The sequence below is a fragment of the Vipera ursinii genome (assembly GCF_947247035.1).
Source record: "Vipera ursinii genome assembly, chromosome: 8".
NCBI classification, from domain to species: domain Eukaryota; kingdom Metazoa; phylum Chordata; class Lepidosauria; order Squamata; family Viperidae; genus Vipera; species Vipera ursinii.
In genome coordinates, this window is record NC_139519.1 from 24,415,636 (window position 1) to 24,443,171 (window position 27,536).

The window sequence follows — 27,536 nt, forward strand, 5'->3', positions numbered from 1 at the left end:
GGCAATCACCTGAATCATTTTTGAAACAGGAAACAAGGAGATGCCAGCTCTGAAATTCATCAGATCCCTTGTTCTACAGCAGAGAAGCACCTCAGGGCTCCTCCTGGATGAGAGAAACATCTTGGGTCTCTGCCAAGACTACCTCCAAGGATGCTGCAGGAATGAAACCAAGAAGGTAAAAACAGCCCTAGGTTGCTTTTGCACAAGAAGGAATAGGTGGGTACAAGAAGCAGTGGGGGGAAGCTGATCAAAGGGAAATCCAACCTGTAAATAAGGAGGAATTTCCTGAGAGTGAGAACAATCAGTTTGCCTCCCAGAGTTGTGGTCGCTTCACCACTGCAGGTTTTCAAGAAAAAAATTGGGAGAGTTATTTATTCAGGATGTACGAGGCCTTCCGCCTTGAGCAGGGGGCTGGACTAGATGACCTCCTAGGTCCCTTCCGGCCCTGGGAGCCTATGATTTAATTCCGCTGCTTTCTTTCAAAGCACATCCCAGGGGTCGACGTTATATTATACTATTGTAAAATATTATATTAACATTCTTTTCACTATTACATTCTTTGGGAGAGGAAAGAAAAGGACCGACCGACCCCTGGCTGGGGATGATGGGTGCGGCAAGACTAGAAGAGCGCCACATCTAGAAGGGGGCGTAAATGGCAGCTAATCCATTTTTATCCCTCCCCCCTACCCAAATTCCGTTCTGGCCGATCCTTTTGTAAAACAAATTCACGGAAAAGAGCGGGGGGGAAAGGATAAAAATATTGCAAAACTATCCGGAACTTCCCCACTCGCCGCTTCCTCCTCCTCCTCCTTCCCAGCCGGCCCCCTTCCACGGGGCTCCGAAGCGCGGTCGAGCGTTTTATACGTCACTTCCGGCGCGAGCGGTTCCCTCCCTCTCCAGGCGCGCGGCTTCTGCGGTTGCCATAGGAACGGCTCCCTCGCTGCTCCCCCGCCCCTTTCGAGTTTCCCGAGGCTTTCTTGACGGCGGGCCCGGGGCGCCTTCGGCAGCAGGTGGGGAGGGGGGCGAATTTATCTCTGCTATTACTGCTACGATTAGGGTTATTCTCGTGTGTGTGTGGGGGGTCACTCCTTGGGAAGGGTGAGACGGTAGCTGGGGGTTTGTGTGGAGCCTCCATGTTCAGGAGCACTCTCTCTTCTTTTTTTCCTCTCCCCCTCAAAAAAAAAAAGGGAGGAAGGAAAGGAAGGGAGGGAGGGAGGGAGTGAGTGAGAAGGAGTGAGAGGGGAAATAAGGAAAAGAAGGAAGAAGAGAAAGTGAGGGAAAAAGAAAGAAGAAGGGAGGGAGGGAAAGTAGAAAGAGAAGGAAGGAAGGGAATAAGGAGGGGACGAGGGAGAGAAAGAGAAGGAAGAGAGAAAGAAAGGAAAAATAGGAAGGGAGGGAGGGGATGGGGTCTTAGGGCGGGACAGTACCCCTAGAGAGCATTTAGTCCACCTTTTTCTGAGGAATGGCCGGTGAAATGCAGGGTTCTTGACCAAAAGTTCTTCCTTTAAGGTGCTGCTTCTTAAAGCCTGGGCCAAGGGTCCCTGGGGGTTCCCCAAGACCCTACTGGTGTCTGCAAAATCAAAACAATTTGCCAGCCTATCCAAAAAAAAATTACAATATGAAAAAAAACCATACAGAGTAAATTATAGCAGTACTTTGAGCCACCTTCTGACTGAAGGGAGTGGATTTAGTCGGCTATTTGGAGGTGCCCTTGGGACTTCTCTGCCCCCTCCCCATCAGCAGGAGGGCAAGAAGGCGGCTGGCCCCATTGCCATCCCTCTCCTGCCACCCCCCTTCCCATTCCCTGCCTTTGACCGCTTTAAATCATGGACAAGACTAGACGTCTCTTCGCTCGTGGATGATGAAAAACAACAACATGAAGACACGGCAGAAAAGAGACCGGGACATAGTCATGCCGCGCTGGTGGGCAAAGGGGCCAAAGCTCTTAGCGCCCACCTCTCTTGGCAATATGCAGTTTGGGATAAAAGCCTTTTATCCCAGCTGAGGACAGTGACGTCAGCCCTAGCCCACGATCAGGAGATTACATCACAAACTAAGCAAATTAGGGTTGTTTTGGCTGCCTGCTCCAGGTCCTCATCCCAGCCAAGCCCTTGGCACTTTTAAAATCCATTGATAGCTTTCACACCCAGGTCACTGAGGTGTTCCATTTTTCTGAGAACGGGAAAACTGGCAAGAAAATGTGGGATTTGGACGAAACCAGTAGTTCCAACATCACCACTACAACTTCTGATTCCGAGGTATTTCTGGCTGCCGAGCATCCAGATTTCTCACTGTACCAGGCTGAAGTGTTGGGAAAATTCCCCTTTTCCCCTTAATTCAAGAAATGACAAGAAATGTAAAATGGGGCAAAACTCATTTAACAAATATCTTACTTAACAACAGAAATTTTGGGCTCAAGTCGAGGACTTACTCGCAGATGCCACTTAACAAGCACCTGAATTTGGGGTTGTAAATGCAAGGACCAGTCATCCGTCACTTTGGGGGGAGAGGGGGGCATTGTTAACTTTGAATGTTTGCTGAATGAATGCCACATCTGTTAACGTGCCATCTACAGCCCTTGGCCTGTTTTTCTCTCTCCTCTCAGGACATGTCCCTGTCATGCTTCTTTAACCCTCTTCATGGCTGCTTGCTCCATGCAGACGGCCATGGGGAGGTGTGGACAGACTGGAACAGTACGTCCAAGTTCTTCCAGTATGGGTGGAGGTGCACCACCAACGAGGACATGTATGCCAACAAAACCCTCTTGGGGAACTGGAATGAGGAGCGTTACGATATCCAGAAAAGGAGGCAACTCAAACCTCTCCCTTCCCAGGTCAGACTGCCATTCGAACAGGGTTGAAAAGGTCCATTGCTAATTATCAAGTGCTTTGGGGGCTTTTTGTAATTCTTTGTGGGGTCCTTGGTGGTCTCTGAGCTTGGTTGTTTTCTTGCAGACGTTTCATGACCCAGCTGGGTTACGCCATCAGAGCTAAAGGGCATTTTATAATAGGCCAGTGTCTGAAGCCCAGCCTTCAGAACCCATGTAGGGCTGGATGAGATGCACCTTCCTGGTGTGCATAACCTGGGGGCAGTCAGCAGCTGAGTTCACGCATTGTACCCACCCAACACTTGTTTCAAACCATGGTTTGTTGGATAATGCATAAATTGTGATTTTTCAAACCACCGTAGATGGGGTTCACGAAGGGGTTCGTGCAAAACCCAGAAAATCCACAGATTTTGTGCTGTGTCTGTTTCAGCCTAGCCTGTCACGTGGTGTGAATAAAAGGTGGAAGGAAAGGCCCTTAGAAGCAGCTCTCTAGGCCCCTTAGGAGACAAGTGGAACTCCAGTGTAATAAAACAGTAGCCACTGAGATGATATTTAAACGTTCCTGGATCTGCACAGCCTCCAATCTAAACAAAAAGTCACTTCAAGAAATCGAGCATCCTGAAAAATCTTGCAGAGCACACTCTGCCTGTTATTGTTTGGCCTTCTTTGCTCTCTTCAGTTCCTGGGTTATTTTTGTGCGCACATTTATTTATTTATTTTGGCAGCAAACTAATTGAACCCAACCAGGCTAAGCTCTGAGTTCAGGAATTTGGAGGTGATCTCGTCATACTCCTCATCTTCCGCTTTGTTGACTAAAGTTCTGTTGGTCTCTGAGTCACGGTTTGCTTTGGGGGCGGGGGGGGGCGTCAATGCCCTTCCCCTTGAAGGTTGGGCTGGAGGGAATGAAATGGCCTTCTGAACGAAGCGTGCACTGACCTTGGACTTTCCCTTTCAGTACGGTCACTATTTCGAGTCCACGTACGGGTCAGACTATTCCAAGGAAATGCCTCGCAGATTAAGAAGTAGGTGTGCAAAACTAACCCGCAGGAAGAAAAAGACGCAGCCAGGATATATATATATATATATATATATATATATATATATATATATATATATATATATATATATATATATATATATATATTTCCCAAAAGATTCATAGCAGAAGAGTTGAAATAAGACAGATACAAGCATCGATAGCATGGGAGCCGAGAAGCCCCAGGGGGTCAGATCAGAGACAGTCAATATTGCAAGCAAAGACGGGGGGACCTCAGGTGCACCCTGGTACAGTCAGGGAAACACACCCAGGTGTGCAAGGCAGCTGTGGCTCCTCCCTCTTCCCAGCATTTCTTGGTTTGGGAGACTCCAGTTAAGCCACCTCAGGAGTCCAAATCCCGGGCTGGCCTAAGGACCCAGGTGTGATTTTCCCAAAGCCAAGAAGATAGGAAAGTAGGCAGCCAACTGCAGGTAGTCCTCGACTTACAATGGTTTGTTTAGCGACCGCTCAAAGTTACAACAGACTTTAAAAAGTGACTTATGACCATTTTTCACACTTACAACCGTTGCAGTTTCCCCATAGTCCTGTGATCAACTGGTTCGCCTTTACGACGGTGGCAGCGTCCCCTCTGTGTGTGTGTGTGTGTCATGTGATCCTCTTTTGCGACCTTCTGACAAGGTTGATGGGGAAGCCAGATTCACTTAACAACCGTGTCCCTACCTAGACAACTGTAGTTGTTCACTGAACAACTGTGGCAATAAAGGTTGTAAAATGGGGCAAAATTCGCTTAACAACGGTCTCGCTTACCAACAGTAATTTTGGGCTCAGTTGAGGTCATAAGTCAAGGACTGCCTGGGTTGAAATCCCTGCAAAGCAGGGCAGCTTATTAGCCTTCGGGATCCCCTTTGGCTAGGAGGAGGCCAGCCCAGGGCTGCCTTGGGCTGCCGCAGAGGGGTCCAGTATGGGGGTTAAGTGCTGCTGCACACACCTACGCGCCCCCATGCCTCTCCCCTTCCTCTCTGTGCTCTTAGGGGTGACGCGAGAGCCTCACTGGTTCCCCGGACACCAGCCTGAGCTGGAGCCCCCTCCGATCAAGCCCACCGCTCGGTCGTGCTACATGATCGACTACGAGCCTCCGCACGGCAGGGCAGCCTGCGCTTTGGCCGAAGGGAAGCCCAAGGCAGCAGAGGAGACGCCGCTGAAGCAGTAGGCCGCTGCTCCAGGATCACTTGGAGGTGGAAATCTCTGCTGGCAGGTCTCCTCGCCCCACCAGGAAGACTAGAAGCTCACTCGCTGGGCGGAGGTTCCTAAAATAAAAGAAATGCGTGCCAGGAGACCCTCCACACATTTGTGTTTCGGCTCTGGTTCCTTCCTAGCTTTCTGTGGGGCTCTCTTAGCAGGACCGAGCCTTCGCTAAGGTTGATGTTGGCCTTGAAGATTGTGGGAGGAAGCTCCCACCTGTTTATTTGTTAGTAAAGAGCGCCTATCTTTGCACAGATAAATAAAGAAGAAGAATCAGTTTTCCGTTTCTGTCCCAGGGAAAGGCTTGGTGGCTTCTTATTTCCTTGGTCCTGGCAGGAGGGCCGTTGTTTCTTCCCGCTTGACGGGGATGCTGCGCTGGGGAAGTTCCTTGAGTTTCCTTGGTCCGTTCACCGTCAGGATGCCGTCCGAAGAGAGGTTGGAGGTGAGGGTGAGGGGGTCCACATCGGCTGGGATTCTGTACTTCCTGCTGAACTCGCGGGCAATGGAGCCATGCTGGTCCTTTGGGGGGGGGGGAGGCAGAAAAGGCAATGCAGGCTCAGTAGGCGAGTTTGTTTGGTTTAGTGGTGAAAGTGCTGGTCTAGAAACAGGGAGACTGGGAGTTCTAGTCCCGCTTTGGGCATGAAAGCCAGCCGGGTGACTTTGGGCCAATCACCTGGTGACGGTGACTTCTAGTCCCACCTTAAGGAGAAAAACGAGCTGGGTGACTGTGGGCCTATCACAGGGAGATGGTGAGTTCTAGTCCCGCATTAGGCACGAAAGCCAGCTGGGTGACTTTGGGGCCAGTCCCCCTCTCTCAGCCCAACCCACCTCACAGGTGGAGGAAGAAGGAGTATTACGTATGTTCGCTGCTTTGAATTACTCATAAAGCAACAAAGGCAGGTTATAAATCTAATAAATAAGTAGATAAAATAAGCAGCATCTTGCAACTGAAAAGCGCTGTGTTCGGCTTTCCAATTTATGTTTCTGGGTACCAGGTTAAGATCCATCCTCTCCCTGAGAACTGGGCAAGTCACCCTCAAACAGCCTGGGTGGTAACTGAGCTCGTGATTAACTTCATCTCTGGTTGCCTCTGATTTGAAATGGAAGAATAAGCCAATTAATTTGGCCTCCCTACGTGCCCTGCTGTAGGCATTGCTTTGTGATCCTCCCAGGTGCAGATATTGTGGCGGTGTGGCCTCTCCGGAGTCACTTTGGAGAGTGAGATGGGCAACATACACATTTAATCACTTCTGCCTCCTGTTGCAGTGCCAAACGGGGTCGGTCATCCCTGAATAGACCAACCTGGCACTCCTCATGCTTCCCCTGGACTTCAATCACGTCTCCCCAGACCTTGACCTTCAGCTCCTCAGGAGAAAAATGCTTCACGTCCAGGTTGACGGAAAACTGATGGTTGTCCAAACGCATCTGATGACAAACAGTTTGGGTTAGGAAAGAAGATTTCGTATTTAGCAAAGTCAGGAAATTCTAGGCACAGAACACTTCTGCGTGTGTGAGGCCTCGTTGCAAGCTTTCGGCAAATTAATCCTAAGTTATGATAATAAATAATAGCAGTAAGGGAAGGCAGGAGGCCCAAAATAAAAGATAGGGGTCTTCGGACCCCTTGTAAAATTTGCAAAGGCATCTTGTGGAAGTTGCCATGAATCAATCTCTCCATTCCCTTATTGGGTTGGTTTTGCAAATACGTTTAACAAGATCAGTGCAAAAGGAGCAGATACTGTACATTCTGATGACATGAGAAACTTGGTTTGCTTCACCTTTAGCTCAGGGTTTTTTTTGTGGCTTTGCATGATGTGTGAACCCAGCATCTCTGGTTACTTGCATATTTAGTCCAAACCAAAAAAAAGTATCACTCACTAATGCGCTTTCTCCATCACCTGACCAATTGCATTCCAGCCTTCCACTTCTTTAAATGTTCCTGTTTTTCTAATTTAACTTCCCCCTCTTTGCTTTTTCATTTATCTTTCTGAGGTCTGGCTTACTGCTTTTCTTTCTTTATTTAAAACATTTTATTTAAAACATTCATATAGCCGCCCTTCCCAGTTATGCCCACTGAACCCCTTCTCTTCCCAGTTATGCCCACTGACCCACCAGAACACGGAAGCAAGAGAATTTACAGGTCACCTCTCTTAAGGAGGTCCATCTTTTGGGACCGAGAAGAAGGGCCTCCTCCATGGGGGGCTCCCTCCATGTGGAGCATCATCCCTGCGGAGATAAGATTGGCCCCTACTTTGATGCTCTTTCGAAAAGCCCCAAAGACGCAGTTTTGCCAATATCCGGCCTGGGCACCTCGGAGGGTGTCGCCAGCAGAGTGGGCATTTATTGGGTTTCGTATTGGGATTTTATTTTTGTAAACCAGCTGGAGTCAACGTGAATGAGTTGGGCGGCTATATAATAAATACATAAATGGTCAGCAGGGGCCTCCTGGCATGGGGGCAAGGGCAAGGGTTACCTCGGGGAGTCCGCTGTCCATCCATCCCACGTTCCTGAAGGCGAAGGGCCTCGCCAGGAAGGAGCCCAGGGGCCAGCTGCCTGCGAAGAGTTCGGATTCCATGAGGGGATCCCCAAAATGTTGGCTGAAGAGGCGGCTGGGCGAGGGGCCGGGGAAGAGCCGTCTGCGGAAGGAGGGGTGGTGGATGGAGACGTCCATCTCCCCCGAGGAAGCGGCCGGTGGCGGTGCATACCGGCGAGCCAAGCGCCTGGCTTTATATGCTCCCTGGTGCCAGGCGCTGCGCTGGCCAAAGCCTCCCCGACCCATGACGTCACGGATCCCTGATCCTGCTTTTCTGCCCGCTCCGGCCGGCCATTGGCTGGGGCTGGCAAAGGCATCCCAGTGCCCGCATGGCGGACGGAAAAGAACACAGTGAAATTCTAGCTGGTCAGCAGAAACAGCTTCTCTTCCCCCTCCTGTCTCTGGAAAAGAAAAGAAAGAAGGGCTCTGCCAGCGTGATCCGCATTCCTGCTCCTTCGGCCGCGAATCCTGGCCTGACTATTTTTGTCTCGGAAAGAGTGCAGGGCAGCTGGCATGGGGCTGGCATCGGGTCACCCAGCCCACCACGGCCTCCTTCTCTTGGGCCGAACTGTCGTGGGAAGGGACTCGGGGCCTGGCCCCTCCCTCCCTGGGGGAGTTGAGTCATCTTGGCCAGATGAAAGGAAAGCCCGCCAAGGGTTGGCAGATGAGGTCACCCCTGTAACACTCGAGGATGATGGCCGCTGGGTTAGAGAGCTTAAGGCGGGGAAAGGAAGGGTATGGAGGATCACACACCTCCGTTCTGAATGTCTCTGCAAAAGGGCAAAGGGTAAACTGGTCTTGGGATGCTGCAAAGACTTTTGATGGTAGTTAGAAGTTGGATTCAATGCACCCAAAACTATTTCCTTCCTTCTTCCTTCCTTGCTTCCTTCCTTCCCCTTCCCTTCCCTTCCATTTCTTCCTTCCTTTCCTTTGCTAATTTCCTTCCTTCCTTCCTTCCTTCCTTCCTTCCTTCCTTCCTTCCTTCCTTCCTTCCTTCCTTCCTTCCTTCCTCTCCTTTTTCCTTTCTTCTCTTACTAACTTTCTTTTTCTCCTTCCTTCCTTCTTCCCTCCTCCATCTCCCAAAGCCCCCCTCCTCTTGCAGACCCCTGGCCTCCCCAGAAGGCTTCGGACACAGCCTGGGTCATTTGTTTTGGCTTTGGGAATGATGGAGCCAAATGTTTTTAATAGATGGTGAGATAGAAGAGATGAATCATTTTCCCCACTGGGTTAAATTTAAACCTCTTTGCTCAGGCAGGTGAGAGACTACACAAGGCTCCTGCCCTTAGGTCTTGATGGCACCTCCAGCTGAGCATGCCATGAATGTGGTTGGACCAGTTCCCCGTCTCTCTTTTGTTTCCTCTTTCTTCACCCCCAATTGTGGGAAGGCGCAAGCACTGCCGTGCGCTAACCCCAAGACCTGAGAGTTTCCTCTTCTCAGATCTGGAGTTATCCTTGTTGAGTCTAAGCCCCCATCACAAGGACACCTTGACGCAATTTCCAGACGATGAGAAGAAGACAGCTGAATGAAGCTTCCTTTGTTGCCAGATGCAGGGGCGCCCAAAACAATGTCCCCCCCCCACTCTGCAGCTTCCCAAGTAATTAGTAGTTCTTGGAAATCAGATCTTAGATCATGAAGAAATCTATGGGCATCTTGAGTAGAGGACCTGTCCATGATTACTTGGAAATATGACCTGTTCCCAAGTCGGTTCCTGTCCTGGGGTGCTTTCACGTGACAGTGTCAGTTAACTCAAGGAACATCTGAGTAAGCCTGCATCCAGTCTCAGCAATAAACGTGCCTATTTATATGCAACCGTGGTGTCAACAAACACATGCCGTGACTCTGTGAAAAGGTTGAGTGGACATTCAGCACAGTGTGGTTAGGTTTTGACTGTGAACATTAAAAAAAAGTTTCCAAATCTTTATGCAGTGTAAGTTCTGAATTTACTTTTCAGGAGCCATCTGAAATAAAAAAAGGTATTGGGTATTGTTGAAAAATGTTATGGCAATAATCCCCTAAGATTATTCCTAAGACACGTAATACGTTTCCAGATTCTGGCTGTCAGCTGTTGGGGGCAGTGAAGGTTTGCAGCCTGATCTGCTGAGGCAAATACAAAATGCCTTATGTAGTCTACCATATATATATATATCCAGGTAAAAGAAATGAAATCAAATTTAGTTTTCTGAGGATGGTGTCCAGTGCCTCCTTCAAATACGGCAAAGAGACTCGATGGGAATTCCTGCAGACAGACCATTCACAAAACAAGAAAAGAAATACCATACAGACTCACTTCCATTGATGAACTGATTAAAACGGGGGTGGGCGGAGGGGGAAGAATCTTGATGTCTGCTGAGAACCATTTTATCTTTCTAGATTCATTTTAGCCTAGCTGTTTTGCATATAAATTGGCCTTGGCAAATGTTTTGTATCTTGGGGAGAGATAGAAGGCGAGAGAGATGTGTAACCTTTTCCCTGCCATCAGTTTTCTGCTCCAAGTTGACCAGCAAAACTGTTTTTGACAGATTTCAAAGCATTTATGGGGACAGGGGTCTATAGCAACCAAGGGAAATGGTGAAGCTTCCTTTGAACTCAGGGTGACTGCCTCGCCTGAAATACTCAGGGTGATGTTTTTCAAAAGCTCAGAATTTGCGATTAGGAGCTGTAGATAGTAAGGAAGGTGACTGAGCTATGCAGGAACCTTAACAAAAAAAAAGTGGCTGAAACATATTTTTTAATGTCCAGAGCAACAGGATAGCATCCTGCCTGATTCAGTGACATATACTGGAAGGAGGAGGGGATGGGGCAGCCCCATCAGCCTTCTAAGTTTCTGCTATTATTGCCCCTCTCACTAAAAGTGGCTTTAGCTTCCTTGTGGAGTTGGTTTCTTGGTCCGCTGACTGCGGCAGAATTCATTGGGAAGGCAGTCTCACCAGCTGTGTTCATGCCACATACTAATTCCTAATTAGCAGTGAACTAATTGTATAAGGGTACACATTACACAACCCTCCACCAGTCGTAAGTACCGGATGCGCACAGCACCCAGGACTGAAATATGCTTGGGTAGTGTGGTTCTTCCATGTGTCGTGCGTAAGGGGCACACGCTCTCTCTGGGGCTGTTCTGTGACAGCCAGGACCCGAAGGCAGCTGAGCGCCTGATCACTGGGGCAGAGGAAGTGGGGCAGAAGCAGGCGCTCTGCAGTGGCTTCGGAGGCAAAGCAGACAGGCGGGCTCCACTCTCCAATTTCACTGGGTGTAAACAAGAGGCAGCTGAAACCTCAAAAGATCTGCAGGGAGTTTCTGGTTTCTGAACATGGGTGTCTGTTAAAACACACACAGTTTAAACATTGATATTAAATATGTTCCACATACAGGTAGATAACACGATCAATTTGTAATTAGCATAGATTTAAATGTACATATAATGCATTCGTTGGTTTATAACACTATCTGTACACACACATGCACACCCCGCAACTTTGCTTGTCAAATTTGGGCAGCTGTGCCAGAGCACAATTCCCTTGGGAGGCCATTGTTGTGGCTTTGCAGAAAGCCACGATGGATCGGGTTGGGTTTTCATCTCCCCATTTCGTGGTGTATTCAGCCAGTTGTGGCGACGCGAGCCAGGGCTTCGGGCGACAGCCAAAGCCAGGTCAGCCTCTCTGCAGGGCTACAGATGGCTGCGCATCAGGGAAGCTCACTGCTGCACGTGTGGCGGAGGTGAAGTCCAGCGCATTCAAGAAGCCTTTGATTGCAAGAGGCCAGGGAAGGAAGCAGTCCAGCCTGTGGGGGATTGTCTGGCCTTCACCTCAAGTTGTGCATGAAAGTACCCAGGGATCTGCACACTTGGGCATGGTGAGAGTTCCCTAATTCAGCATCCTGCCACAGCAGTCTGGAGGGTGGCAGCCGCAGCAGCAGCCGTGATGCAACCAGCCAGGCAGCCTCTGAAGGCAGCTGCTGCCTGATTCGAAAGCCGGGCCTCTCGTGAGTTCGCCTGGTTTTCCCCAAGAGGTTGCTGGTCCAAAAGACGAGCAGCCGCCTGGCGCACCACATCAGAGGCGTCTCCCACCACCTTCCAGTAGGCAGAAGATGCTCTCCTTGGGAAGGGGGGCTGCAGAGCCACAAGCTCAGCGCAGCAGGGGCTGCCTGTCTATTTCGGTCCATCTTTTATCACTTCCTCCTCCCGGTGGAATTTTCTTTCCAAGTGTCCCAATTGGCCAGCCGGTTGGCTGGCTCCAGGCTTCCCAAGGAGGGCACTGGGGAGCGAGCACATCTAGAGAGCTTTCTCGCCATGGCTCAGCAGCACAGCCTGCCCCACGCCTACCCCATGAGCCCGGAGTGCGAGTTTGCCAACCCCAGCAAGATTTATGACCAGAATTTTGGAGAAGGTAAGGCGGGCAGGGACACCTCCCTCCCCATCCTTCCAGATTGCAGGTTTCTGAGGATTCCACCTGTGGGGTGGAGGGACCTCCCTGGGATGGTTAATCTGGGGTGCACCCCCCCCCACTTCCCATTCCAATGTGCTAAAGAGTGCATCGTGAGCCTTGTGTGGCTGGAGCCCGATCTTTCCCAGGCCTTTGTTGTATGGTCGTGTCCATGGAAAGAGGGAGATGATATTTGGACCAGCAACCAGCTTTATGGAGACTTGGGAGATCCCGTGTTTGGGAAGGAGGAACTTCCAGATCAGTTTTGGTTTATTTTCTTGGACGAAGCCCTGCTGAGCATCCTACTCACTGTCAATGCTGGGTGGGAGGGGTGGAGAGGAACAATATTTTTTTTGGGGGGGGGCTGTTACAGGAACACTTCATTCTGGGGATCCCAGCCTTGTAAAGTAACTCAGTTTCGTAGATGATTCGGGCACACTTACAGCTTCCTGCTTTGCTGTAAAGTTTGTGACATTTTTATTGTGCTACTGGTTGTGTTTCATACACTCATCAGATAGGGGAACATGTTCTCCCTGCCTCTCCTGCCCCGAAGAGTTTTTGCAAGGAAAAGCTTGGCTTTGCCTTGAATCTGAAAAGCCCTTGGGGCCATCAAGCCCAACCCCCTGCTCAAGGCTGAGACCCAGATGAAAATCTTTCCAAGGGCTGGCCATTTCTCTTCCGCTTCTACAGGAAGGAGAACTCACCGCTTGTGGTTCTCTGTCGAATTCCTGAGGTCGGGAAAGTTGCTCGCCAGCCTGCCTTTCTCTGGTTAATTTTGATGCTGGTGGCAACGTTCTTTAATTATAGAGAGATTGCTTTTAATTACCTGACTCAAGTGCCACCCGGCTCCGAACAACTCTGGGCAGCTCATGATAAGAGTCAAAAATACAATAGAAAGAGGAACAAAGTAAATAAATGACAAAAGAAAACAAGTATTCTGGCGATGAAGATCGCAAAGATCCTTGGGGAGAAGCTAATAATAATCTCCATCTGACTGCAGACAAGGAGATGTTTCTGCCCGGTCCTCCCCTCCCTGCCAGCCCCTCCCCTTCCCTGGCACAAACAGAGCCGGTGGAATGCAGTCCTGGCTGGCACGAGGAGGGGGCTTTTGGAAAAACACTGCTGCTGGCTGGAGACTTTGGGAAGCCCACTTAAGCGCTGCAAAGCCCAGCTGGCACACGAGGCCGAAACGCCCCTGGAAGGAATGCAGAGGCAGCCATCGGCTACGCCACCCCCCTCCAGCCCCGTCAGGCAGCCTGCAGGGGGTGGAGCTCTTGGCACAAACCGGTGGAACAACTGCTTTGCACAAGGAGGGGGGAGTAGTGTGTGGCCCGGCTGATCATGCCAGGCCCTCCCCGTGTAACCAGGATGGAGCCCACTTGGGGAAGAATAATTGGCAGAAGTGGGAGACGGGAGGCCAAAGAGAGTGGGGGGTCTGCAAGCTGGGAGAGAGATGGGGCTTCTCTCTCCTTGGAGACCCCCAAAGCGCGGCCATTAGAAGGCTGCCTTGTTGGCAGTGGAAGTCTTTCTTGGCAGCAGGTTCTTCCTCTGCTCTGCCAAGCGACATTTGGAGTGGGAGAGGCTGGGAAGGGACCTGGGACCATGCTCAGCGATGGAGCAGCACTTCCTCTCCCAAGGAAGAGTCTACCTTTTCCGCCAGCAGCCCTTTGGAAGAGATTGGAAGTGCCATTGAGAACGCCATGGGGTCCGTTCCACCCTTCTGGGGAAACAGGCGTTGCGGGTTTTTAAAACTAAGCACCAGTCTCCTGCAAAATATCTCGCTTAGCTGTCGAAGCAACGGTGGGCTTGGAGGAGCAAGTCACGAAGTAGGGGTTGGTTTCAATCATTCAATCAGAATAGAGCTGGAAGGGACCTTGGAGGTCTTTTGGTCCAGCCCCCCCCCTTCTGCTCGAGGAGGAGAGCCTATATCATCTCAGACAAGAGTCTTCTTAAAAGCCTCCAGTGATGGAGCAGCCACGACTTCTGCAGGCAACTTCTGTTCCACTGGTTAATTGTCCTGTCAGGAAGTTTCTCCTTAATTCCAGGTTGCTTCTCTCCTTGTTCAGTTTCCATTCATTGCTTCTTGTTCTGCCTTCTGGTGCTTTGGAAAATAAGTTGACTCTGTCTTCTTTCATACTGCTGCTTCTAATCTGCAGAAATTAAAATCCTTTGATTTTTCTCATGGGTTCCTTCTTCTGTTCAAAATCGCTTTCTCACACACCCCATTGCTTTTCAGCCATAAAATAATAAACAATCCATAGAAGAAAATATTTTTAACTCAGGGCTGAAATGAGGGGTCCTTGGTGTTCTCTGAGCTTGGTTGTTTTCTTGCAGATGTTTCCTGACCTAAACATCATGCACTATACTGATAATGTTCCCTAGCTGGGTCATGAAATGTCTGCAAGAAAACAACCAAGCTCAGAGAGCACCAAGGACCCCATATAAACCATAATACATGCTAAGCCACAATTCTTGCTTCTTCTAGGCCTTTCCCCTGGAGATATTCTGGCTCCAACTTTGTACCATGGTTATTATATCAGGCCCCGGATTAACAAACAGCTGGAACGAGGGATTTCAGAGGTCACCCTCAATGAACACAAATTCCAGGTCTTCCTTGACGTTTGCCAGTTCACCCCTGATGAAATTGCTGTTCGCACTGTGGACAACCTCCTGGAGGTGACAGCCCAGCATCCTCAGAAGGTTGACCGACATGGATTCATCTCCCGTGAATTCACCCGAACCTACATCCTGCCCTTGGATGCTGATCCCTTGTCAGTCAAAGCCACTGTGACCCACGACGGCATCCTGAGCATTGAAGTCCGGCGGACGGGAAAGGAAGTGAAGGCCAAAGTCAACGAGGTGGAAGTCACCAGCCAAGGACAACCAGGAAGGAAAGCCGGAAGTTCAGGAGAGACCTCAGATCCCTAAAACATCCTTCTAGGATGACCCGTTTTGGGATACGTTGAGTAGGTGAATTTGGAAGTGGCCTTTCATGGACACCAAAGACCAGACCTAGTTGGTCTCCTTGGCTTCATCTTTTCCTCCCCAAATATCTAGGGTTTTCATTCCAAGAAGCTTCTCCCACAAGGTCTTCAGAGCTACAGCTTAACCTTTCAGGTGTCTTCTAACTTTTGTTCATCAAAAATATAATTCCCCGGATTATAATGGAAGACAGTAAAGGCCAATGCACCAGTTTGAAACCTGTGATATGGGTAAATTGAATTTCTTTTTGTTTCTCATTTTGAACAGGTACCATAATTCCTAACATTTTTCTGCCAATGTGGTAGGCTGATGGGAGTTGTGGTCCAAAGCGTTTGGAAGGCCAGTAGAGTAGGGAAGATGGCGCTCACAATGTTGCTGGCATTAGACAGTCTCAGATGATTAAAACTTACTTTCTTTACCAAATAATTAATTAGAAGCCCTTTTGAGATGGGCTTAGTTTGACAACCCATCAAAGCAGCCCTTTTTATTTCGGAATTCTTCAAACCTTTATTTACTGCCCTTTCATTTGCGCTTGGCTGCTTTTACTCATCTGTTGACGATTAAATGAGATTTTAAAATAAAAAAATAAAGCAAAGAACCTGTTTTCAGAACTATTGATGAATCATAACTTGGGGAAGTAAGTAAATAAATAAATGCAAACAGTTAAACTCATACAAGAAAAATCACACGTTCACCTAACTCTAGATTACTTAGTTAAACTTTTCATCCAGTAAACTTTTCCCATCATGCGACTACTGACACAAAGCAAATTTTTCCTGTCTCTGTTAACAATAAGATTAGAGTAGCTGCATTTACGGTACTCAACACGGATTACGTTCAGCTAATCCAGTGAATCATAAGGGTTACACATTAGATTTGTGCAGTCTACTAGGCTAAAATGTGGCTAGCGAGTTTGCAGTTCCCTGCTTCAAGCGAACAGTTTCTGGGTTCATAAAGAACTTTTTAAAGATAGGTAATCCTTGACATACAACGAGAATTGAAAATTACTGGTGCAGAGTGAGAAAGTTGTTAAGTGAATTTTGCCCCATTTTACAACCTTTCTTGCCACAGCCGTTAAGTGAAGCACTGCAGCTGTTAAGTTAGTAACACGGTTGTTAAGTGCATCTGGCTTCTCTCATTGACTTTGCTTGACAGGAGGTCACAAAAGGGGATCACATGACCCCCCCCCCCAGGACCCTGCGACTGTCATAAATACGAGTCAGTTGCCAAGCGTCTGAATTTGGATCATGTGACCCTGGGGATGCCGCAAGTATGAAAAAGAGTCGTGTTGCTTTTTTTCAATGCTGTTGTAAATTTGAACGGTCACTGAAGTGTTGTTAAGTCAAGGACTACATAGTTGTGGGAATTGTGTTCTTAGCAGCCGACGTTCTCTGGGATCACGGGTGCCTCCGTATCACCAACTGTGATCTGGGGTTTTTTTTCTCTATCTTGAGCCAATTGCAACCACAGACCCAAATGTTTGAATGACTTGGGGTTGAAGGTCTGGGGATTCAAGGACCACCATCATATTTTCAAGCTTCCTAAGCTTTTGCATCCCGTTGGGAGAAAACATTCCTTGCCTGGAGGGGCCGTCCAACTGACAGCTCTTTGTGTTTCACTGCAACGAGAAACAGCCAGCCACAAAGCCACAACTGAAAAGGAAGCACAGTTGAGTTGCAGCCGCTGACCCACATAATTCGGAAAGCTCATGCAATAACAACTCTGGCTGTGGGAAACCTCTCTGCAGTGTTGAATTCTAATTATGTGTGTGTGTGTGTGTGTGTGTGTGTTTTTAAACAAACACATTTTTAAAACTAGCTTGTCCACTTTTGGACTTTCTGGACAGGGGGGGTTAAGTGCAACGCCCATTGGAATCCAAAAGGACGTCTCTGATCATGGGAGCCTCTTCGGAAGAACGTTTCCTGCAGATCTGAATGGCTGGCGCTTCAGACTCTCAAAGGGTTCCCCCAAGTTTATCCATTATTCAGATGACCCTGGTTCCATTTTCTTGCAAGAGCAACACACCCGGTTTTCCAGATTTGTCCTGACAAAATCTCAGCAGGGAGAATTTGGAGAGACAAGGCAATTGGATCACCAGGCAGGGGTTTATGGAGGGGGAGGGGAGATGTCAAGTGAAAAATTGGACCTGCTTCTGTTCGTTAAAATTCAAAATTCAACCGCTGGTGGTTCATCTATTTGCCATAAATTGGACTTTGCTTTCTTGGGGTCCCAAATCTTTCTCGACTCCAGAAATCCCTCTGATTTTCCCTGGCTTGGCATGATGCCCTCTCCAGTTGGCGCCCAACAATGGCTTACCTTTCATCTCCCTGATGGCCTCCACTCTCACCTACCCACCCCCAAAAACCAGGGCTTACATTTGGATGTCCGCACTGGCCAGATTTGGTCCGGAAAGCAGAGAAGCCCCCCCCCCCCCCGGGCACTCTCAAGCAGGCCCTTTTTGTGCCCACAGATGTGTTAGGGAAAGGGAATGTGAACAGGCAGCCAAGAGTGGCCTGGTGGTGGAGGGAGGGGGCGGGGAAGCAGGATTGTTGAGAACGCTTTTGTCTTTCTGAAAAGGGACACAGGGTGGGGGGGTGGGTAGGGGTGGGGGGGAGCGAGACCAGCAGCCTTGCAAAACCTGGGTTTTGTTTGCATTTTTCTGTCTGGCTCCAGCCGTACCAAAATCCCTTTCCTGAGATGCTTTGCAACCCAAGCCACTTCTCAGCCTACATTCATGGCTTGTGGAAGTCTTGGGGTGGGAGAGGGACGTTGGGAGCAAATGTCACACTCCCTGTGTTGCTTGCATTGTGGGTCTGGGGTGGGGTGGGGTGCCAATCACAGTGGGAAAGTTTGCATCAGTTTGCCACAGGAGAAGCCACCACCTCCCCTCCTTAAGGTCTCTCGGGTGGAAATTTTATTTTTACGGATAGTCCTCGTTTAGTGCCCTTTTGCAGTTCTCACGGCACAGACAAGAGTGACTTACGACCGTTTTCCCCGCTTACAACCGTTGCAGCATCCCCGGGGTCACGTGATCAAAATTAGGACGCTTGACCACTGGCGCAGTGTTCCCTGGGATCACCTGATCCCCGTTTGCGACGTCAGTGGGGGAGCCTGATTCCCTTAAGGACCGTGGGACTGGCTTAACAAGGGCAGTGATTCACTTAACAGTTGCGGCAAGAAAGGTCATAAAATGGGGCGAAACTCGCTTCACAACGGTCTCGCTTAGCAACAGAGATTTTGCTCTCAGTTGTGGCGGTAAGTCGAGAATGACCTGCCTTTTATTCACTAATGAAACTTCTACGCCGCCCATCTTGCCTAGGGCTAGGTGGCTTGCAATCAATAAAACACCAATATAAAACCTTAAAATAATAAACAGTCACAGTATTACTATTAGTAAACGCTGTAAGATTGGCTTAAAATGGACCAAGACGGCAAGGAAGGGGAGGGGGGGTCTTTTCTCCACCGTTGTCCACCCCCAGAATGACACGGGCCCATCGGGGTCCCGAGCCAGTGGGCAGAGCCAGGTCTTCAGACTCTTTCTGGAAGCCAAGGGCATGGGTGCGGATCTCACCCGGGGGCTGGGGGGGGGCATGATGTTCCGGTGGGGGGGGGGAAGGAGGATATAAGCATTTTTGGATGTCTCCTCTCTGGCTACTTGGCAGCTGTCGCCAGGCTCCTTCCTCCCGTTAACAAAGGGGTCCTCACTGAAAAAACCCTGACCGGTGAGCCTCTCCTTCCACCTCCTGCAGCCGCTGCCAAAGGATGGGAGGTGAAGGACAGGCTGGGCGCCTGGCATCCGGGCGCCCTTTCAAGTCTGGGTTGGGGCTCAAGAGGGGGGGGACCACCTGTTGCTGCTGTTCTTGGAAGGCTTGCCCCCTCCCCAATTAACAGCTGCACATACTGTAGGGAGCTGCAATCCCGCCACCGGCTGGCTGTCCCCCCCTCCCCCCCCAAAACACCTTTCCTGTTGGATGTCCTGTTTTTCTGGTTTCTTTGAGGATCTGGGGAGGGGGAGGATAGGATAGGATCTTCAGGGCCCTGAAATGAAGTCACCAGGAAGATTTGCTGCTTGTGAAAAGCCCGGTGTATACGTTCCCCCAAATATGCCCCCCCCCAGTTAGAAAATGCATTGGGGAAATAAAACTTTGCCCATCCAAATGGTTCTAGCGTCTTTCTGGGGTGTCCATAAAATGGGCAAAAAAGTCAAAATGGCATCCAAAGTCACGCAGCTTCAACGGTTAGCATCGTGTCTGCCATCCTGGTTTTTCTGCGGGTGCCCATCACGGCCCCGGCACGGCCCCAAATCAGCTCTCCCAGTGGGGACTTTTTCTGGGTGGAGAAGGTCTCCCGGCCTAAAGGTTGTGGAAGATGGGAATGGGATGATTGGGGATGATGGGGCAGGATGAGGATGCTGGAAGAAAAAGGTCACGGTTGATGGGAGTGGAAAGTTGGTGGATGATGGGGCAGGAGGGGGATGCTGGGAACAGAAAGGTTGTGGATGATGGGCACGGTGGAGAGTGGAAAGGTTGTGGATGATGGGCCAGGGCGGAGGAGGGATCCGCCGCTGCGGGCTGAGAGCGCTCCGGGGGGGGGGCGGCGAAGGTCTCCCCCTGCCAGGGGCTGGGAAGGCGGGGCAGGAGGGGCCAAGGCTCCGGCTGGACGCCCCCCGCCCGCCCACCCGCCCGCCGGGCAGCGCAGCCAGCAGAGGGCGGCCGGGGCCGGGCTGGGCTGCTCGCGCGGAAACCCGACACCTCCGCCCGGCCCTTCGCCGCCGCCCGCCTCCTCCTCCTCCTCCTCGCCCGCGGCCGGGCTGCCACCCCGGGGCCGAGGAACCGCCACCAGGAAGCGCCTGGCACCATGGGGAACCGATGCGGCTGCTGCGCCGGCCGGTGAGTCGGGAGCGCCGCCGAGGGACGCTGGGCTGGCTCCGGGACCCCCCCGGGAGGAAGCCCCCCCGCTTCCCCGGGAAAACGCACCCTCTGCCCATGCACAGAGCGCCCGCGGCTTGCCCGGAGGCGCTACTGTCGCTCCGCCCGGCCAACCGGGACCCCCGGCTGGTTGCGGAGCTCCGGGCTGGGTGGGCAGCGCTCAACGCGGAAGGTCTGCGATCCGGGGGGTCTGCGATCCGGGGGAAGCGTCGTGTGAATGCAGCAACCTGGAGTCGCGGGACAGTGGCCGGGACGGAGGGAAGGAGGGAGGGTGGGGCCCACCTATTTGACGGGGGGGGATTTTGCTCCTCTGCCACCCCGGCAATCGGGCCGAGGATGGGTTTTGTAGTCCGAGCGCGATGGGCGAGACTTGAACGGAGCGGGTTTCGGGGAGCGGCACTCGGCTCGGGTGGCGCTCCTCCCAGGCACGCAGACACACACACACACACACACACACACACACACACACACACACTCACACACTCACACACAAAGATGCTCCTGGGGCCATTGGCCAGGAAAGAAACTTACTTAAAGGGAGAGGGGCTTACCCCGTAACCCCCCCCCTTCCAGTCCCCTTACCCCCGTTTTCTCTCTCTCCCTCTCTCTGTATGTGTAATCTGGGATTTTAATTTCTAAACACCAGGGGTGTCCAACTTTGGCAACTTTAAAAGGTGTGGGCTTCAATTCCCACAATGGCTGGGGGATTCTGGGAGTTGAAGGCCAAGGTTGGACCCCCCCCTTGCTCTAGTCTAGACTCTATTTTTGTGGGGGGCGGGGAATGTCTCCTAAATTTCAGCACCCGACCCGGGGCAAATCTAGCTTGCTTTCTAGCCGATAATCAGGGGTCTTCAAACTTGGCCCTTTTGGGACTTGTGGACTTCAACTCCCAGAATTCCTCAGCCAGCATGGCTGGCTGAGGAATTCTGGGAGTTGAAGTCCACAAGTCCCAAAAGGGCCAAGTTTGAAGACCCCTGCGATAATTCTCTCTGGGAAAAGCGAAGTGGGAGCTCCGCTTTGCTTTTTTTTTTTTTTAAAAGGGGGGGGGACCAAACACGCTTTTTAGCTTCGTGGAAAAGGCTGCTGGGTTTGGATGGGGCTCAATCAGCGGAAACAGCGTCACCTACCGGAGATGCTCGGAAGCGTTGCGTTGATTGGGGAGAGGGGGGGAGTTAATTTGGCAATTAATCTTGGCTGGACGAGGTGGGTGGGGAGGGGGCCATTGCTTCCCTCCTTCCCATATGCCCATCTGGAGCCCCCAGAAAGGTGACATAGGTTTCCTTCGCCCCAATTCAACCCTCGCTTCCTAGCTAGAACCGCCTCGAGTCCCAAGATGGTTGGCATATAAACTTAATCATAAAAACTAAATTTTATATATACATACTGGTGAATGGTTCCTTTGAAAGCATTGATATTTTTTCACATGAAAAAATAAGAACTCAGCGCTTACGGTATGTATGTATGTACGTATGTACGTTTGTATGTATTAAATTTCAATGTCTAGGTCAATATTGACTTTGGGGGTTTCTTCTTACATGGGGTAATATTCCCCAAGGCTTCACATCGACCTAGAATGGTGTTTCTCAACCTCAGCAGCTTGAAGATGGGTGGACGTCAACTCCCAGAATTCCCTAGCAACACAGCTGGCTGGGGAATTCTGGGAGTTGAAGTCCACCCATCTTCAAGCTGCTGAAGTTGAGAAACCACCTAATAGAGGGGGTGGGCTGAACGGGCCAGACTCCGCCATCTATTCTTTTCCTTCCCCTACAAGGAGAAAAGCAATCTGGAAAACCGATCCAGGCCCTTTTAATTCTTTCCCCGAGATGCCAGTGATTTTGTTCACTCAGATTCAAGGCCGAGCTATTTAAAGCAGCCTTGGCACCGACTTCCCCTGCTGTTCCCTGTTCCTAAAGGGCAACAGGCTTCTTTGTCTTTCGGGGGAGATGAAAAGGGCTGCAGGGACTTCTCAGTCAACCCAGGGACACCCCCCCCTCCCTCCGGTCGGGGAGAGAAATGTCCCTGGAAGGAGAAGACGAAGAAGCTGCAGAAGAGCTTGTCCTGTTTAGAGAAGAGTCGATCCCTCTCCTTGCTCGGAGGGCTGAAAAAAGGGGTCTTACTGTCTCTTTGGGGCATCTGGGCAGGATGGGTTTGTTGGCTGCTGTGTCGGGATCCCCCCACCCTTTTTTCCGGGAGGGGGGCTGAGGCTACAGGGACTAGAACTGGGCGGCTGTTCAGCAGAAAGTCATCAAGCTGCTGTTTTGACTCGCTGCCCAGCTGCCCTTGGCATTTTATGGTGAAAGAAGGGGGGGGATAGGGCCTCCACCACAGCCCCCCCCAATTCTCCTTCCCCCAACACCAGATTGTTTCTCTCCTTGATTAGTCTCCATCCGTTGCTTCTTGTCCTGCCTTCTGTACACTTCTGTACACTTTTCTAATCACTGTGTTTTGTACACACTCTTTCTACTACAAAAAGTCCTGTTCTATTAATGTCAGGTTGCAAAACCAAGAACCGCATGCAAAATAACATTTAAGTAGTTTCCTTTATTGTTCTTCACCTATAGACAGAATCTCGCCAGACTGAAGGGTTACCCGCATCCTTAAAGATACAGGGAGCAGCTGACTTGATCTTCTTCCTTCCAAACAAGCTACCTATACTTTTGAGTACCTTCTTGTGCTCAATCCTTTGCCAGGCCATGGTGGAGGTGATGAAGGTGGGAGGTTAAAGGCAGAGCCTGAATGTCTCCCCCCCCCATCCCCAGCAATGAAGCTCAGAGCATCCCATGCAGGGGAGAGATTTTCACAGAGCCTCTAAACAAGAGTGCTGCAACCAGTCGCCATTCTGGGGTCACTAACAGCAACGTCAACAACAACAAGACGAAGCAAACGGGGCATTTTTAAAATAAATAATAATAATACTGTATTTAAAAGAGCGTCCGTCTCTCAGAAACGACAGACCGGTTTTGGCTAAGTAGAGCAAGGTGATGGATGTTCCCTGCACTCTTTAATTTCTTACAGTGCAAGTTATCAGGCCTCTATTCTTTTATTTTTTTAATCTGATTTTCCTGTTCCTGGAAAACTCAAAATAGAATTGAATGTGAAACTTAACAGGTAATTATTCAGAAAGCCACTCCTTGTGAAACAAGCTGCTGCCAAGCCCCAGGACTTAATAATGTAGGGAGACTGAATATTGTAAGAGGTGGAGAAATGAAAACCCCAAAGGGGGGAGAGGGGGCTAGCAGGGAAACTTGCCAATTTTCAGCATGGCTAATTGGTCAGTTTTCATATTTATATATTTATATTTATACACACACACACATACACGCACAGAGGAAACAATGATGAAACATGTCAGAATTTGAATCACTTCAAAATTCATTCTCTCTTTTCTGCTAGCAACTGCCCTTCGCTATTGAAGAGGGAAAAAGAAAAACCAGGTAAGCAATAGAGAGGTATTTATTAATTTATCCCGTTCACAGGACAAAGTGAGTCTGGATAGCCAGCATAAAATGGCAACAAGGCAAGAAAACCATCATGGCCACTGGTTGGAGGTGGCTGGATAGACGTGACAGGGACCTGGGAGAGGAGAACGCAGAAATGTTCCCGGGTGAAGGAACATCTGAATTCAGCCTATCTGCTTAGGCATCATTTTCCTGAGTGTAAATAAAAACTGCATGGGGAAAACTGATTCTTGCAAAACCCTTGGGTGAGTGTTTGCAAAGAAACAAGCAGAAATTCCAGCATTCTCAGGATCCTTCTGTTGGGCTGAACGTTGCTATGGGGACAATGAAGGCTGCTGGCACTCAGTTGAGGATGAGGAATGCGGGCATCAGCAACCACATTCAGCTCTACCACCACCACCATGGATTGTTGTTTTAACTGGTTTTCTCTTCTTTCTTTTTTTGGATGGCTTTATTTCACCCTGAGAATTTTAGCTAGGGGGCAATTCTTTCCTTTTTGCTTAGAAAACAAAGGAGCAGCTGGGAGTCTGCATTCACAGCAAAGAATGCTTGAAAACTTGCATTCTGAGAAGGGAAAAGAACAACCCACAACATAATTTTGTATAGTTTGTATTCAATCAAGGATTTTGAACTCCAGGATCCTTGGTTTCAGATCTCTGGTCCAAGTGGTTAGATATGATTCTAGGTTTAAAGATATTCTTCGCCAGGTGATCTGTAGAAAGTTCACTGTCTTCCTGTTTTCCAAGATTGCCCAAAACTCACGAGACTTTCTGATTTCCCTAAATATGAAAACTGCCACATCCCCTGGCAGGTTTCTCATTCTGTTCAGATTCAAGGCTTCATGATTTCAAGGGGACTTTTTTCTCTTTCTCTTACAGATATTACAATCAGTAAGCCAAGTTTACAAACCCCACAAATCAACAAGGTAAATAAATTCCCTTCTCAGGGAGTGGACTTCCTTTTTATTCTATAATTAATTTTTCTTGACCAATGATTTACACAATAAAAACTGGATTGAAATGAGGGGTCCTTGTCGCTCTCTGGGTTTGGTTGTTTTCTCACAGACGTTTCATGACCCATCTAGGTAATATCATCAGTGCTAGAAGGGAGTGGGGTTTGCGGAGAGCAGGAGGAAGAGGACGACAATTGGGTCCTTGGTGCTCTCTGAGCTTGGTTGTTTTCTCGCAGATGTTTTATGATCCAAACTAGTTAATCTCATCCGGGCATGGTGGTATCCCATCCTTCCTTAACCTGGTGATTCCTCCAGGCGCGTTCCCACCCTCGCCCTCCCTGGTCCCCACGAATTTGGCTTTTTTAACATCCTGCAAGATCTGTTTTTCCAAGACAATCTGAGAATTTAGTGCCAAACATTTGTCCTATGGGGTACAAACTGTCTTCTTGTGTAGCTCGCCTTCCTGGAGGGCAGAGCTTCCCCCGTATGTTGTGCTCTTGTTTAAGGAACGGAGAGGGAGCGCCAGTTGGCTTTTAAACTACTTAGTTCTAAAAGTTTGGTCTGAGACTCAGTGATTTGATTTCTCTCTCTCTCTGCTAAGGGTCTTGACGTGGCCCCCGTCTACGATGATGTCTCAGAGTTCCCGGTCTACGCCACGGTGAGCAAGCCGAGGAACATGAAGCTCAATGAAAGCAGCGTGCATTACGCCGATATCCAGGTCTTCACCAAGAGCCGTGAACGTTCAGCTGAGGAGGTGAAAAACCTCCAGTCACAGAACGCAACGGAATACGCTACCCTGAATTTTCCCCGAGCCCCCCTGAAATATGACAACAAGAACGGGACTCTGGTATAAGTGCCAAAGATGCCGTTCTGGAAGAAAATAGACATCAGACAGTGCGGGTGCTCAGTTGGTTCAAAAAAATCGCTATCTGGCTCAGGTCAGAATGGACTCGTGGGAATAAGATTTTTTTTTCTTGGATCTGCCGATAAAATGAGCCCTTTGGGCAATGGAGTAAGTGATGTTTCTGAGGAAAAATGGCTTCATGGATCGTGTTACCAAGCAAGGGGGCAAACTGGAGGATGAAGCCCAGCTGATATGTGGAGTAAACAACATAAAGTTTTGCAAGATTTTTAAAAAACCTCCTCCAAGCAATCATTGCAGGATGCCTTTATATCAGGTCTTGATATAGGGTTGGGGGAAAGCACACTACAGAAACCTTTCGAGGGGTCTTCATTTGAACATTCAATTCCAGTTGCAGCAATTCCTGAGGCAAAGGATCTGTGAAATTTTTGCAGGTGCTGGGAAATTTTCTTCCAAGAAATTGGTACGAATTTTCTTTGTCTGTGTAACAAGTGGGTGATTCCTTCGGCAGCTCAGCTCGTGGAAAAAAAGAATTATCCCCCTTTTCTCCTATGGGAGCACCAAACTGAAATGGCAAGCTGACTCCATGTGAGCCAGCATCACTGCAGAATGACCAATGAGATTTTTGACAAGAAAGGATTCCCAAGGCAAGTTCCATGCAGTGGAATGGATCCAGGAAAAAACCCAATTACGACGTAAAACTAATGCAGGTTCCTCACATTCTAAAATTTAGCCTATTTTCAAGGAAAAGAGTATCAGGGCGCCCTGCTGCCTTCTGGGAGTGTGTATCCTTGGAAATAAATGTTTTGGACAAGGGGCGGGTGAGGACTTTGGCAAAAAGGGGTGAGCTTCACTTGTCATCTTTCTACATGGCAAGATCCTTCACCTATCATTCTGTAAAGCAATGATTCTCAGCCTTGGCCATTTTAAGATGGATGGACTTCAACTCCCAGAATTCTCCAGCCAGTGTGGATCAGAATAACAATAATAGAGTTGAAAGAGATCTTGGAGGTCTTCTAGTCCAACCCCCTGCTCAAGCAGGAAACCCTATACCATTTCAGACAAATGGCTGTCCAATCTCTTCTTGAAAACCTCCAGTGATGGAGCACCCACAACTTCTGGAGGCAAGTCATTCCACCGATTAATTGTCCTCACTGTCAAGAAATTCCTCCTTAGTTCTGAGTTGCTTCTCTCCTTGCTTGGTTTCCATCCATTGCTTCTTGTCCTACCAACAATGATGGTGGTGAAAAGAGAGGTCAGTAGAGAAGGATGACCATTGAAGAGTCTGACACAAGGGGTAATCCTGTGGGTCATCATGCTTGCAAAAAGTCATGGGTATCTTTTGGATCACTCCATCCCTTGCTAAGCCAGAGAAAGTTCAACTCAACACTCCCCAACTCCTCTAGAGCTGTGGGACTACAACTCTCCAATATTTGGAGGACATTCAAATGGAGAAGGATAGCCTAGCGGATATAGTAGACTCTCAAGTGGACTTGCAATGTTGGAAGAGCAAAACAGCCTAAAGAAATAAGCGCTGGCTCTTTTGCTTTGCTGTTGGATACACACTACTGCTGAACTTCAAAATATTGTCACAGATAAGTTGGTCTGTCAAGTTTGTTTATCTGTTTGTTTTCACAGCTAGTGAAACTAGGAATGGAAGGCGTGAAATTTGCTTTCCAGATCCAACACTGGACTCTGTTGAATAAGTAGGGATTGGAGATACATCTGTCTGCTTGCTGTGGAAAGTATAGGAAGAAAAGCTTCTTTTATCTGCAGCTACTCTGCAAACGTTTTAGCTTAGTTTACACCTTTGGCTATAGAGCAGACATGTCAAACACAAGGCCCGGGGGCCAGATCCGGCCCGCAAAGTGGTTTCATGCGGCCCATGAAGCCATCCTGGAAACAGTGAGGGAACGGCCCCCACTGCCTTGGCCCTGGCCCAGAGACCCTCCTTCTGCCAGAGACCCTCAGATCTGTCCCACTCCTGCCCAGGCCCCCATAGGCACCCTTGGTGCGAACGATGTAGAGCTGGCCATGCCCACCCAGTAGGCCATACGCACTCTAGCCACGCCCACCCAGTAGGCCACGCCCACCCAGGCCATACCCACCCGGCCCCCTGAGGGCAACCGCAATGCTGATGTGGCCCTCAATGAAATTGAGTTTGACACCCCTGCTATAGAGGTACAATATATTTAACAGCTAATCCAATGTTTGTGAAGAAGCATAAATAAATTGCCCTAAATAACAGAGGGATTAGCTTTTTTTTTTAAACAAGCACTACATAGAAGATGTGTGATCCTCAATTTTGTTCTAAAAATAGTTTTCCCCAATAATTTATA

At 49.4% G+C, this 27,536-nt stretch overlaps 4 protein-coding genes across 6 annotated transcripts; 3 read left to right on the forward strand and 1 right to left on the reverse strand.

Moving 5' to 3' along the window:
- Positions 1-40: 40 nt before the first annotated feature.
- Positions 41-5,378, forward strand: CFAP68 (cilia and flagella associated protein 68; the record flags this gene model as incomplete). Of its 3 annotated transcripts, none has more annotated exons than XM_083368527.1 (4): positions 41-175; positions 2,606-2,833; positions 3,783-3,849; positions 4,856-5,378. In XM_083368527.1, 4 exons carry the CDS (start codon positions 41-43, stop codon positions 5,032-5,034), a joined length of 609 nt encoding a protein of 202 aa, XP_083224653.1. In that variant the 3' UTR covers positions 5,035-5,378. The 3 variants fall into 3 exon arrangements, with proteins under 3 accessions (XP_083224653.1, XP_083224655.1, XP_083224654.1); XM_083368529.1 differs by lacking the exon at positions 41-175 and adding an exon at positions 953-1,010 and having other exon boundaries at positions 4,856-5,372; XM_083368528.1 differs by lacking the exon at positions 41-175 and adding an exon at positions 2,047-2,258 and having other exon boundaries at positions 4,856-5,377.
- Positions 5,379-5,381: 3 nt separating this feature from the next.
- CRYAB (crystallin alpha B) lies at positions 5,382-8,051 on the reverse strand (the record flags this gene model as incomplete). Its single annotated transcript, XM_083368526.1, has 3 exons — positions 7,537-8,051; positions 6,369-6,491; positions 5,382-5,585 (listed from the first exon to the last, which is right to left on the reverse strand). Exons 1-3 carry the CDS (start codon positions 7,840-7,842, stop codon positions 5,382-5,384), a joined length of 633 nt encoding a protein of 210 aa, XP_083224652.1. The 5' UTR covers positions 7,843-8,051.
- Positions 8,052-11,778: 3,727 nt separating this feature from the next.
- Positions 11,779-15,664, forward strand: HSPB2 (heat shock protein family B (small) member 2). Its single transcript, XM_083368149.1, has 2 exons — positions 11,779-11,979; positions 14,501-15,664. The coding sequence occupies exons 1-2, from the start codon at positions 11,883-11,885 to the stop codon at positions 14,941-14,943; spliced, it is 540 nt and encodes a 179-aa protein (XP_083224275.1). The 5' UTR covers positions 11,779-11,882; the 3' UTR covers positions 14,944-15,664.
- A 4,135-nt stretch (positions 15,665-19,799) lies between these two features.
- On the forward strand, positions 19,800-27,013 carry LOC310643750 (uncharacterized protein C11orf52 homolog). The gene is made up of 4 exons (XM_083368288.1): positions 19,800-19,886; positions 23,319-23,359; positions 24,262-24,308; positions 24,937-27,013. Exons 1-4 carry the CDS (start codon positions 19,855-19,857, stop codon positions 25,186-25,188), a joined length of 372 nt encoding a protein of 123 aa, XP_083224414.1. The 5' UTR covers positions 19,800-19,854; the 3' UTR covers positions 25,189-27,013.
- Positions 27,014-27,536: the final 523 nt, after the last annotated feature.